Raw genomic sequence first — 12,682 nt, 5'->3', positions numbered from 1 at the left:
GACTGAGGGGCACAGCACGCTGGTCTCTCCAGTGGCTGTTGCCAGGCAACTAGGAAATTCCGATGTGATGCAGCTCACTAAGCGTGAGGGGGACACATCTTTTGTTGTTCATTTCACACCAGCCAACAATGCCTCTTTTCTGGATGGTGGCGTGTCAGGTGTGTGCAAGATGGGGCTGCCCCAGTTGGCCTCTGGCATTGAGTCCCAGATTCTCATTTGAGGGAGTCATTTTTCTGAAACCATGACTTGTTACTGCGAAGTTCCATTTCTTAGGGAAAAGTGCGGCTGAATTATTCATCGAGGTTTGTATTAAACACCCCTGTTCTCAGCGTTATGCTGGATGCTTTGGGGGATATAAAAAGAAGTAGGAGACGTGGTTCCTCTCCTCCATCAGCTTACTATGTAATTAGAGAGAAGCCATGAGGCAGAGAATTATTACGAGCCAAACTGTGGTGGTTCCCTGGGAATGAGAGGGGACAGAGAGGGTGTGGGGCTGAGCAAGCTACCCCTCCTCAAAGGTGTTTGTCCACTGCTAATTTGCCCAGCTGCATCTTTTCTCAAAAGTACAACACAGAGGTGAACCTCAGCCTCCCTCTAATCCAAAGTGCCACTAACTTTGCATGAATGGGATCCAGAGTATTAACTCACCTCCATTAAAAAAAACGCTGGTGGACTTCCCTCGTGGTGCAGTGGTTCAGAATCCATCTGCCAATGCAGGGGGCGCGGGTTCAGTCCCTGGTCCGGGAAGATCCCACATGCAGCGGAGCAACTAGGCCCGTGTGCCACAACTACTGAGCCTGTGCTCTAGAGCCCGAGACCCACGACTGCTGAGCCCACGTGCCACAACTACTGAAGCTGCGTGCCTAGAGCCCGGGCTCCACAACAAGAGCAGCCACCGCAATGAGAAGCCTGCGCGCCGCAACGATGAGTAGCCCCTGCTTGCAACTAGAGAAAGCCCTTGTGCAGCAATGAAGACCCAATGCAGCCAAAAATAAACAAACAAACAAAAAACCAAAGATAAGCGGTACCTTCTGACATTCGCAAAAGCTGTTTAAAAATAAAACAAAACAAAAAAACCCACAAAAAAAACCGCTGGTAACTCTTATGAGGTGGAAATCTCCATTAACCCTGGGACTGAGAGCGTGTCTGGGCAGGATGTAGCCCTTCTCATGACTTCACTTTCAATTAGAAATTAAAACACGTTAAGCTTCATGATGAATGGCTAAAATGTCCGCCTCTTTGATGGGTGGCTGCTGTTGGTCTTCCTGCCTGGCATCACACTAAGTGCTTTCTCCACGTCTTGCCATTTGAGTCTTGCACCAACCCTGTGACCCAGGTAACACTGTGCCCATTGTTCAGATAGAAAAACTGAGGTGAAGGTACTTGTCCAAGGTCACATCTTGGTGGCGTGGCCCGGCTGGTGTTTGAGTCTACTCTCTTTGCATTCTAAAGACACTAGGGTGCTGTCCCCTTCACATTTTCCTGTTTGTAACTCTTCCCTTCATCAGCTGTACTTGGGGGTAAGGTGATATAAATGAGAATGTGTGTTTGGCGCTCATCCCCTGTATGCCTTTTGTGTGGTCTGATCCTTGAATTATAACTGGTGTCTTGTGTTCACTGAAATTCTACCTATTGCCAAAATTATATATTTTTTTTCAGTATTAACTAGGGTTTTTTTTAATGGAGACAGTTTCTGTAGCAGAAGTTCATTCCCGATGAGCATAAACAGTAAATTCGATGTGCTTTGCTAACTGTGTTTTTTCACGTAATGGGATATTAATATGACTTCAGATGAAGACGTCCTTTCCCAGAGATGTTTTGGATTCTGTTTTCATGCCTTAAACAAAATCATTTCTCAACATTGTCTTCCACATTTAGTCTGCAAAAACCAATACGTTCAACTCGCGATTTTTCTATTAGAAAAGAAACATACAGAAACTTTTGGAAGGGCCAGGACTTGGTAAAGGTGGCAAGCTCAGTGGTCTCCAGGGCCAGGGTTCCTTTCCTGTCTCCCTTGGGGACTGTCCCCTTGCATTCTCAGTACTTGAATTTATGTTGGTTATTTATTTTATATTATTTTATCTTAAAAACCTAAGAATCTTATTCCTGAACAGGAGAAAACCCCTTGGCAGGAGCTGCCAGGACAGCACTGAATGGCCAGCAGCCTTGCAGGCCTGCTGCTCTTCTCATCTGCCTACTTGTGGGTTGGAAAGGCCGGTCCCTCTTCCATGCTCTGATCTGCCTTCTTGTGGGTTCGAGAGGCCGGTCCCTCTTCCGTAGGCTCCCCAGATGCCTTTTTTTTTTTTTTTTTTTTTGCGGTACACGGGCCTCTCACTGCTGTGGCCTCTCCCGTTGCGGAGCACAGGCTCCGGACGCGCAGGCTCAGCGGCCATGGCTCACGGGCACAGCCGCTCCGCGGCATGTGGGATCCTCCCGGACCGGGGCACGAACCCGTGTCCCCTGCATCGGCAGGTGGACTCTCAACCACTGCACCACCAGGGAAGCCCTCCCCAGATGCCTTTTGAAAGCTTCCGTGTGGAAATCATTTCATGGTAAACGTAGTTGGAAATAATGAATCCAGTCACACTGGGTGTCAAGGATGTTGCTAGAAAGTAATGAAATATTTACGTGGCGCAAGTTTCCAAATAGGCTTGGTTCATCTGTTCAAAAAATGATTTAGAGGACCTCGCATGATGGGTGAACGAGGGAGACAGAGTCCTTGCTGTGAGGAACTGATGTTCGTTTACTGTTTCCAGTGGACCTGCTGGGGCTGCTGAAGTGGCGATCCAACACCAACCTGCTGCAGCAGAACCTGAGGCAGCTGATGAAGGTGGATGGTGGCGAAGTGGTGAAGGTAACGTGGCTCCCATGCTGGTTCTGGTTGTTTTGTTGTCCTTACGGATATGAGGAGGTGTAGGCTCCGCCTCCCAAGATGGTACAGGCACGCCTCCGAGACACTGCGGGTTTGGTTCCAGACCACCACAGGAAAGCAAGTCACACGAATTGTTTGGTTCCCCAGTGAGTATCAAAGTTACATTTACACTCTACTGTAGTCTGCTGAGTGTGCAGTAGCGTCGCGTGAAAAAAAATAAGTACAATATAAAATAGATAGCCAACAAGGACCTACTGCATAGCACAGGGGACCATACTCAATATCTTGCCATAACCTATAATGGAGAAGGATCTGACCCCGACAGGGGTCCCTACCGCATTGTTCTGGGTTCCCATCGTAACTTAAAGGGAAACTTTCACAATGTCCAGAGCCCTTCATGTCCTGCAAATGTCGGAGGAGGATGTCCTCAAATTCCTTGCAAGAGTTTTAGTTGTAAACAAAAATGACTAAATAAAATATTATTCACAATTAAAAAAAAAAGAAAAGAATCTGAAAAAGAATATATATATGTACAACTGAATCACTTTGCCATACACCTGAAACTAACACAACATTGTAAATCAGCTATACTTCAATTAAAAACAAACAAACAAACAGACAAACAAACAACAAGGGAATTCCCTGGCGGCCCAGTGATTAGGACTTTGCGCTTCCATTGCAGGGGGCACGGGTTCTGGTTGGGGAACCAAGGTCCCACATGCCTCACAGTGAGTGGAAAAAAACAAAAAAAGAAAAAAGTTTAAACAAAAAACCCTCAAAATTAAAAACCATGTCCATTAAAAAACCAATTAAAAAATAACTTTATTGCTAAAAAATGCCAAACCATCACCTGAGCCTTCAGTGAGTGATAATCGACAGTCACATCAGAGATCACTGACCGCAGATCACCAGCACAAACGTAATGATAATGAAGCTGGAGATACTGCAAGAATTAGCCACATGTGACACAAAGGCACAAAGTAAGCAAATGCTGTTGGAAAAACGGCTCCAAGAGACGCGCTGGACCCAAGGTTGCCACAGATCTTTGATGGGTAAAAACCACAGTGTCTGCCAAGTGCAGTAAAACGAGGTCCGCCTGGTCCTAAGCCTTTTAACACCTAGTGTCTCCGGGATGTTGACATACGCCTCTAAGGCAACAGAATCCTTCTAGGACTCTGGTCCGGGGAGCGCGGCCTGGCTTCACTGTGGTAGAAACAGGCTTTGGAATCAACCAGGTCTAGGGTTCTGCTTCCTCTTCCAGCGGATCCTCACTGTGGGGCTGACACAGGTTAAGTAACGTCTTTAAACCTTGCTTTCCCCTGCTGTAAAATGGACACAAGCAGAGTGCCTTGTTCACAGGGTCCCTGTGGAGGTTAAATGAGGTACTGGCCCTGGGAGGCGGTCGGGTAGTATCAGGATTTATCACTGTCGCTGTCATGATCCCCGTGATCGTTAACCTGGCTCTCGACTCACCTAGGAGCCCTGTCATCGATGTGGAGAGCTTCGTGGTGTGTCAGAAAGATCACAGCACTCGGTCTTGTCTTGGCCGTTTTCCTCCCATGGGGTCGTGGACTGATTGCTTAGCCTCACACAGAGCAGGCCCTGGAGCAGTGCCCTTGAATCTTCATCTGCGATAGGACAGTCAGGCTAGAGTGATCGGAGGTCCCTTTGAGCGCTCAGATTTGGTCATCGTTGGTGGTTCCAATATTTTCTTCAGTAAAAGGCTCTCCTTGCCACTTCTGTGCCCAGTGACTTCTCCTTGTATGTAAGGAAATGCATTTCTGTGGCCACTGGGCTCCACCTTGGCTGGCGTGCAACAAGCCTGGCCACCACTCGTGGCTGCCCGACAGCAAGGTCCCCACGGCCAGGTCCGTGTCGCTGCCTCAGTTCTTTATCCTCCGTGAGAGGTGCTTGCGGAGGGAGACGACCTTATCTCTGTGAAAATTAATTACTTAAAATGGCCTTAATTAAGTGGCAGTGTGGTTAACTTCAGTAGAAATTAATTTGCTGGCATCGCTCTCCTAAATTCATTGTATAACCGTTCAAACATATCCTCACTGATCTTCAAATTTTAATCACCTTTTCCTGGCCCTTGTCTTCTTCTGCTGGCTTGGACAATGTTAACTGCATTTTAAACTTCCCTGGGTTCTATGAATTCCCTAATTCAGATGAAAACTGGGTGAATTAAGTTAACATCACTTTAAAAGACCCACAGTTAATGAAATTGTGTCCTCTTTCATTTTTCGGTCCCTGTATCACATCAGGAATTGTATTTATGTTGAACTACTGACACACTGACCAGGGAAGTTCTAGAACCATCTGGTTTTATTGCCCCCCCTCAGTTCCTCTTATCTAATCTGTTATCACACCTTGTTGTTCGTCCCTGGAGATGGTTTTCTCACCTCTCTCCCTCTCCTTCCTGTGTTCACTGTGGTACTCCCCAGGGTTGGATGACCTGTCCGGCCCTTACTTGTTTTGCCTGTTTATTCCTTCCCATTGACAGTGTATCCTAATACCCTGTAGGCCTGGAGCAGGGAATAGACTCCTCTAAGGCCACCAGGCTGTGAACAGAGCCAGGAGCAGAGGGAATCCCAGCCTGCGTGGGCCTGCTTTCGTTCTGTTGAAGGACACTGATAGATTGTGGGTTTTATTCCATTTATTCGAGACCTCCCTTCTGTGTCTTTATAACTTTTAGTGGAGAGATGACATTGCTTGATAGACTGAGCAAAGTATTTGCTTGTTTAGTAAAAGTGACATTGCTTGAGAAAAGTAGTTGCTCATTTAGTAAAAAGTATAGTTTCCCATTTTAGTGGGAAATGAAAATGGTGATTGTGCTCTTCCAGTGGATGGCCTTGGAGAGAGGGTGGGTGTCAGAAGAAGCCTTTCATGGCCTTGTGTGAGGGATCGCCTTCAGGACATTCGTGTCCCTGCACTGCTGCGGCTCTACGGCCAGATACACAAGGTCCCCGCTGTCTGCTGTCCTGTTTCTGTGTCATTTGTCTGGGTGGGGCTGGTAGACCTCTTTCCCTGAACTGTGACAAGCCAGGGCTTGGCACTGGACACTGGTGTGTCTGTTGGCAGTAACATCGGGCTGTTAGCAGATGGCAGCGTCAAGTTTTTTTTTTTTTTTTGCGGTACGCGGGCCTCTCACCGCTGTGGCCTCTCCCGTTGCGGAGCACAGGCTCCGGACGCGCAGGCTCAGCGGCCATGGCTCACGGGCCCAGCCGCTCTGCGGCATGTGGGATCTTCCCGGACCGGGGCACGAACCCGCGTCCCCTGCATCGGCAGGCGGACTCCCAACCACTGCGCCACCAGGGAAGCCCGAGCGTCAAGTTTTGACCTTTGCAAAGCTTTTACGATCTGAAATGATGGGAAATGATACAAAAGTAACGAGAGGTGGCACAGGCTTACACAGTTACGGAGTGGACGGAGCCCTTGGCGTCCAGGCCGGAGTGCCTCCTGCTCCGGCTGGTTTCACTCCCGTGTCATTTATATGTGACAGTTCTTGGCACCGACTAGGTGGTAGGTGGCACAGTGGAATAGAATGAGGATTTTATGCCTGACGCGTCTCAGATCACTTCCTAGGTCTGGGAACACGTCCTCCCTCAGGAAGAAGAGCTGTGGGGTGCTGGATTTGCAAGGTTCCACGGCTCACGGGGGGTGGGGAGCGAGCAGTGGTTGGGGAGCAGGTCTCTGTGTTTAGTTTCTGTGTCTGCGGGTCGAACCGTTTGAGGTCCTCTGCTGGAGACATGAAGGCCCCTGAGGTTCTGTGCATGGGCTGAGCCGCCCAGGAAGATCTGGTCTAGGGATCTCACTCAGTTACACCTTTGTCCCGGCTGTGGGCCCGTCTCACTTACTCCTTTTGTTTTTAATAACCACTTGATTGAGATGTAATTCACATACCTGAAAGCACCTTTTCGTTTGTACAGTTCAGTGGTTTTCAGTGTATTCACAGAATTGTGCAGCTGCCCACACTATCTCACTTCAGAACAGTTCCACCACTGGAAAAAGAAACCCCATACCCGTTGGCCATCACTTCCACTCTCCCTGCAACCGGCTTTCTCTATGGATTTGACTATCCAGATATTTTATGTAAATTCAATCAGACAATATATGACCTTTTTTGATTGGCTTTCTTTTGCTTAGTGTAATGCTTTCAAGGCATGTGGGGGCATGTATCAGAACTTCATTCCTTTCTATGGCTGAATAATAAATATTGCACTGTATGCATATGCCACAGTTTTTTTTATCCATTCATCAGCTGATGGACACATTTTGGCAATGATGAATAAAGCTGCTATGCGTATTTTCATACAGGTTTTTGTGTGGATGTATGTTTTCCATTCTTTGGGTTACATACCCAGGAACGAAATGTTTGCGTTACGTGGTGGTAAATGTACGTTTAACCCATTGAGGGATTGTCAGTCTGTTTTCCAAAGCCATGGCGTCATTTTACATTTCTACCAGCACCGTATAAGGGCTCTAATTTCTCTCCGTCCTTCCCCACACTTAACTATTGTACATCGTTTTGATGACAGTCACCTCAGTCTGGGTGAAGTGATATCTCACTGTGATTTCGATGTACTAATCCCAGTGACTAATGATGATATAGCCATACTTCATTCCCTTTTACGGTCAGTAGTCCATTGTGTGTCATTCTGCCTAGTCTTGAACTACCCCATCAACAGGGAACTCATTACTTCCATTGTAGTCTTTTTTAGTTCATCTTATAATACTTCTTTCAGGGGAGAATGGGGTCAGGGTTCAAAGCCAGGTTCTAGTGTGACATAACTTTGAAGTCTCCTAATTTTTTCTAAATTAAATTCATAGTGTTTTGTCATTCTATGCTGTAATATTTCTTTGGTGAATTATAGTAGGCATAAAAGGAATTTCTCAATTACTGTTGAATAAATTAAGCTCATGGCTCTCTGCTCTGTACCCCAGTTTCAGAATCACACACCTCTTCTGTCCTTGGCCATCTGTGTCTGTAGAAGATCCTTTATTATACTAGAAATTTGTCCCTGTATGGCTTCTGCCCAGTTGCTAGCTCAGGTCCCACACTCAAGCGTGAACGGAATGAGTCAGATTCGGACTTCCCAGGGTTGCTGTTGAGCTTTTTGTCCTGATGAAAGTCAGGAGAAGCGTTGGAGAGGTCTCATGGGTGGGTAGGCGGTGGGCTATAGGGCATCTCCCCGCTAACCATCCTCTGCTTGGCTCAGGGTGGCCTGTCTTTGTTCTGAATTCACTCATCTCAGATTTTTGTCTTGTGAATCTAATGACTGATAAAAATCCCCAAAGTCTGTAGCTTGGTAGGTGCCATTTGAGAAGGGTGGGTGTTTGCAGTATTGCCAAAGATGCTAGTTGTTCTAGGCTGGGGAGAGTGGGCTGAATCTACCTCGTCTGCTGACCTTTTGTGTCTCTCTAGTTCCTCCAGGACACCTTGGATGCCCTCTTCAACATCATGATGGAGAATTCGGAGAGCGAGACCTTTGATACATTAGTGTTTGATGCTCTGGTAAGAGGCCTCGACTTTGCATCTGCTCAGCTGTTACGGGACGCTTTCAGGTTGCAGCCTTTGAAGCTGGGGCGGGATCCATCACAGTAACCCTGAAAGCGCTTTCAGTTGTAAACCCAGTCAAAGCAGATGAATTGAGAGGTAGAACGTTTCTCCCACTGTAACACTGTAGTTGGGCAAATGTAAATTGTAGGGGAAGAAGTAAAGTAGCTGACCAACCTGTGTCCGAAAGTGTTAGAGCTCGTTGACTCACACAGAAGTGCAAGTGATTCAGCTGAAGATTCTAAAATGGTTTGCATTTCTTTTGCTAATGAAAATATTAATTTAACAGGTATTTATCATTGGACTAATTGCTGATAGAAAATTTCAGCATTTTAATCCTGTTTTGGAAACCTACATCAAGAAACACTTTAGTGCAACGTTAGCCTACACGTAAGTTCTGTTTTGTTGTTTTACAACCAGTACTTCTTTTTGTATATTTTTGTAAGAGTCTTTTCCATATACTTTTGCCTGTGATTCTATGTTTCCCTTCCCCAACTGTGAATTTACTGGGATCATTTTTATTACTGTTTCTCTCTTAACAGACCTAAAAATCTTGTTGAAAGAGATAGGTGATATATTATAAGATTCCGGAATAAGTTCTTGTTCTTCTCCACACCTTTTGTCTGTCTTTGAAATGTTCAGTTTGTGTTTGATGAAACGGATACATGAATGCAGAGTGCCCGCCGCACTGCAGCTTCCTGATGACTGTTTGATGAATGAATAAATGGTTGTGGTCCTGTATTGAGGTTATTGGTTATTTAGTATGAATAAAATTCAGTTTTGTACTTTTCAGTCTATCTTTTTGCTCTTTATTTACTTATTACCATTTTTAAGGTTGCAGGTGATTTGTTTATTTTTGTTCTGCTGGACAAAGCTGGATAAAATTGTTTTTTTCGGGAATTCCCTGGAAGTCCAGTGGTTAGGACTCGGTGTTTTCACTGCCATGGCCCGAGTTCGATCCCTGGTTGGGGAACTAAGATCCCGCAAGCCACACAGCATGGCCAAAAACAAAAAAAGGATCTAAAAAAAATTATTTTTTCTTTTAAATTGGCTGGTTAGTGATGTTCAGAGAGCCAGAATGTTAATGTTGTGCAGATAAAACATCTGCGGGTTTGACAGTTGTTTCTAGACTTCATCTGGATATTGGCTTTTAATACTCTTGCAGCTCTTTCTTTTTTAATTTTTTCTTTAAATTTAATTTTTTTATTGAAGTCTAGTTGATTTACAACGTTGTGTTAGTTTCAGGCGTGCAGCCAAGTGATTCACTTACACATATGTAAATATGTGTGTTTGTAATATATATATGCACATATATATTGTTTCCAGATTCTTTTTGCCTTTTTTTTTTTTTTTTTTTTTTTTTGCGGTACGCGGGCCTCTCACTGCTGTGGCCTCTTCTGCTGCGGAGCACAGGCTCCGGACGCACAGGCTGAGCGGCCACGGCTCATGGGCCCAGCTGCTCCGCAGCATGTGGGATCTTCCTGGACCAGGGCATGAACCTGTGTCCCCTGCATCGGCAGGCGGACTCTCAACCACTGCGCCACCAGGGAAGCCCTCTTTTTGCCTTTTAAAGAGTGCCTTTCCTTTTGTTCCGGAAGCTTCGGCTCTAACTAACTAGGATTCTTACTGCTCACCCAGCTGCTCTCCACCTGCCCTACATCCCCACATGGGCCCCTTTGGGGTCCACTAGACACCAAGGGGAAGGTGTGAAGCCTGGTGCTGGTGCCACAGCCCTGGGACCCGGACACCTGGGCTTATGTTACCGCTCTGCCACTTTCAAGCTTAAGTTGCTTAAACTCTGTGAGCTTCAGCCTTCTCATCTGTGCAACAGCACGGTTGTAGGTTTTCTTGAGAATTTTAATGAGTTGTTACACGTCAAGTATTTGGAATAATCCCTGCCACTCAGAAAGCACCAAGCAGTAGTTAGGTTTTGTTACGATTAGAATTATTAGGGCGAGTTCCTCATTCTCTCACCATGGGACTTATTGGCATTTATTCAGACTTTTTATTGTGTGAGTTGCAGTGAAAAAGAAAGGTTTAATTTCTTTAAGAACACTCAAGTTAGAATCATTCGAATCATTCGAAATGATTCTCTTTCAGGGCCAGGAAGTTGAGTCAAAGCTCCCATCTGTGTCTTGACCATACTTAGGTCAGAACCTGTTGTCCTTGGCTGTGGGACTCAAGGCCAGCAGCTCTGTCCCTGATTCTTGGGTTCTTCCGTGTCGGCTTGAGTGCATGTTTATTGCAGGGTAGTGGGTGGAGCCCCCAGTGGGCGGGGAGCAGCGTGTCCTCACCACACAGGGCAAAAGCTGTGACCAGCTTTGTGCTTGCTGACTAAGAAGCGTTTGTTTAAAACATTCTCTTCTCTCAGTGGAGAAGCCCAGTTTGCCACACTTTGGACAGTTCCCTGCAGACCGTGGGAGGGCTGATCATGTGACACCATCTTGCTATAGCAACCAGAGGGAGCCCGGGGTTTATGGGCATGGCCTCCGTGCTGCTCTGGGTGCCATGTGACCTCCATATGTGTCACTTTCACCATTCTCCTTCTTTATTGAAAGGGGGCCAAACAGCTTTGCTCAGATCAGATTTTGCACTTTCATTTCAGAAAATCGGAACAGTGGTAAGGTCACTGTGCTGCATTCCAGGTCGCCTAGCTGGTGTCCCCCTGCCTGTGACTTTGGGGAGAATGGTGCCCTTATTCTCAAAGGTGGAAAACGAACATTGGGGAGCTTTGGGCAAGTTACTCAGTGGGAGACACAAAAAGTACCATTTTATTGTTAAGTTATGATGGGACGGAGTTGAGAATTGGTATCCTCTCATTCAGTCTGTCCTCTGCCAAAAAGGAAATTTTAATTAAGGAAAATAAATATTCTTGTCATGTTTTGGTAAACTAGCAACCCCAAGTGGTTCTTCAGCCATTGGAATCTGAGTATTTTTGCCTTGAAATACCAGAGGAGATAATTGTGGTTCACGCAGTTCTAACCCAATCATGGAAGGTTGTGTCTGCACTAACGAAGTACTTTCAGCCTTCTCCGGCCCAGGGGACATTCGGGTTCTAAGTGTCATCACAGCCAGTCTCTCCTCCGCCTCTTCTAGGAGCCTTGGTTAGGCTAGAGTCTGGTCCAGGTAGTTTCTTTATGTCTTTCCTTTGATAAATGTTGAGATCTGTAGCCTTTCTCTGCAAAGAACTCCAAGAGAAGAAATTAAAGATGACTGGAGGCGATGGGCATTACTTCTTAGCCCTCCGACTCTCGCAAAGCAGGAGCTCCCCTGCCTGGGCAGTTAACGGATCAGAGTGACCGGCTCTGGTCCAAGCGAGGAGGGAGGGAGGTGTCAGCTTCGGGGACGGTTCTTCCAGAAGACCAGCAGGACAGGCTCCTTCTGTCCACAGAGCTGCCTTGCCCAGAGCTGGGTCAGACCTTCCTCCTGCTGCATCGATGCGCCGTTTGGTCTGCCCCTCTGAGCTGGTGCTGAGGAAGTTGGTCTTTCTGCAGTTACAAGTGGCGTGGCTTGCGTGGACTCGGGTCTTTTGACTTCCAGATTTATTTTCTGGTTCTGGGTCATTCTCTTTGCAAATCATTCCTTCTTTTTATTCTTTTCTTTGATTAACCTATTGGAAGGATTTCCAAAATGTATTTCTATGGAATGTATATTTCTTGGGATATTAATAAGGTCTAAGAGTAAAAGGTGTGTGTGGTCTACTCAGTTTGGGAAAATAAGTTAAACCGAGTGAAACAGGTTTTATGCCAGGACTTGAGATGTTCTGCTGTGCCTCAGGAGCCATCAGGAAACATGTATGGGACGATACCTTTCCTGACGTCAGGGCCAGGGGAGCCTGTGGGAGGGGGATCTCTCTGGCTTCCCTTCCTCAGGACATGCTGGCAGGAAGGCTTCTATGGTAGTCTCTCATTTCTTGAGTTCTGCAGCCTGATCAGTGTTAGAAATGACTTTGTATCCACTCAGTCACCCAAAAGCCTTTTTATTGTGATTTATCAGTAGAATTGTTACTCTTAGAACCGTTCCGAGGTCATCCAGGATCCAAGTTACAGTTGCTCTTATGAGTGTCTTGTAATAATCTCGAATAACAAGCTAGTGCATGCTGGCTCCCAGCTTAATGGGAAAGGCTGTGAGTGCCCTGACAGGTTATTTTTATGACTCTGATGAATATTTAAAAGCTACAGGGAAGTTCTGTTGATTACATAAAAAGTTGGGGAGTGGAGAAGTTTGGTTTAGGGAGTAGTCTTGTTGGTTGT

The 12,682-nt window shown here is 46.2% G+C and overlaps 1 protein-coding gene across 2 annotated transcripts in view; it reads left to right on the top strand.

The window, feature by feature from the left end:
• Positions 1-12,682, top strand: part of DOCK1 (dedicator of cytokinesis 1) — a 528,830-nt gene that overhangs the window by 106,279 nt on the left and 409,869 nt on the right. For both annotated transcript variants that reach the window (XM_082855005.1, XM_082855004.1), the window contains exons 19-21: positions 2,757-2,854; positions 8,298-8,387; positions 8,719-8,819. In XM_082855005.1, the coding sequence (XP_082711131.1) occupies positions 2,757-2,854; positions 8,298-8,387; positions 8,719-8,819 (289 nt within the window). The remainder of the gene's footprint in view (positions 1-2,756; positions 2,855-8,297; positions 8,388-8,718; positions 8,820-12,682) is intronic.

Source organism: Leucopleurus acutus (genome assembly GCF_964270905.1).
Source record: "Leucopleurus acutus genome assembly, chromosome: 14".
NCBI lineage: Eukaryota > Metazoa > Chordata > Mammalia > Artiodactyla > Delphinidae > Leucopleurus > Leucopleurus acutus.
Note: the sequence above shows the minus strand (reverse complement) of the source record. Positions and strands in the feature narration are given on the sequence as shown.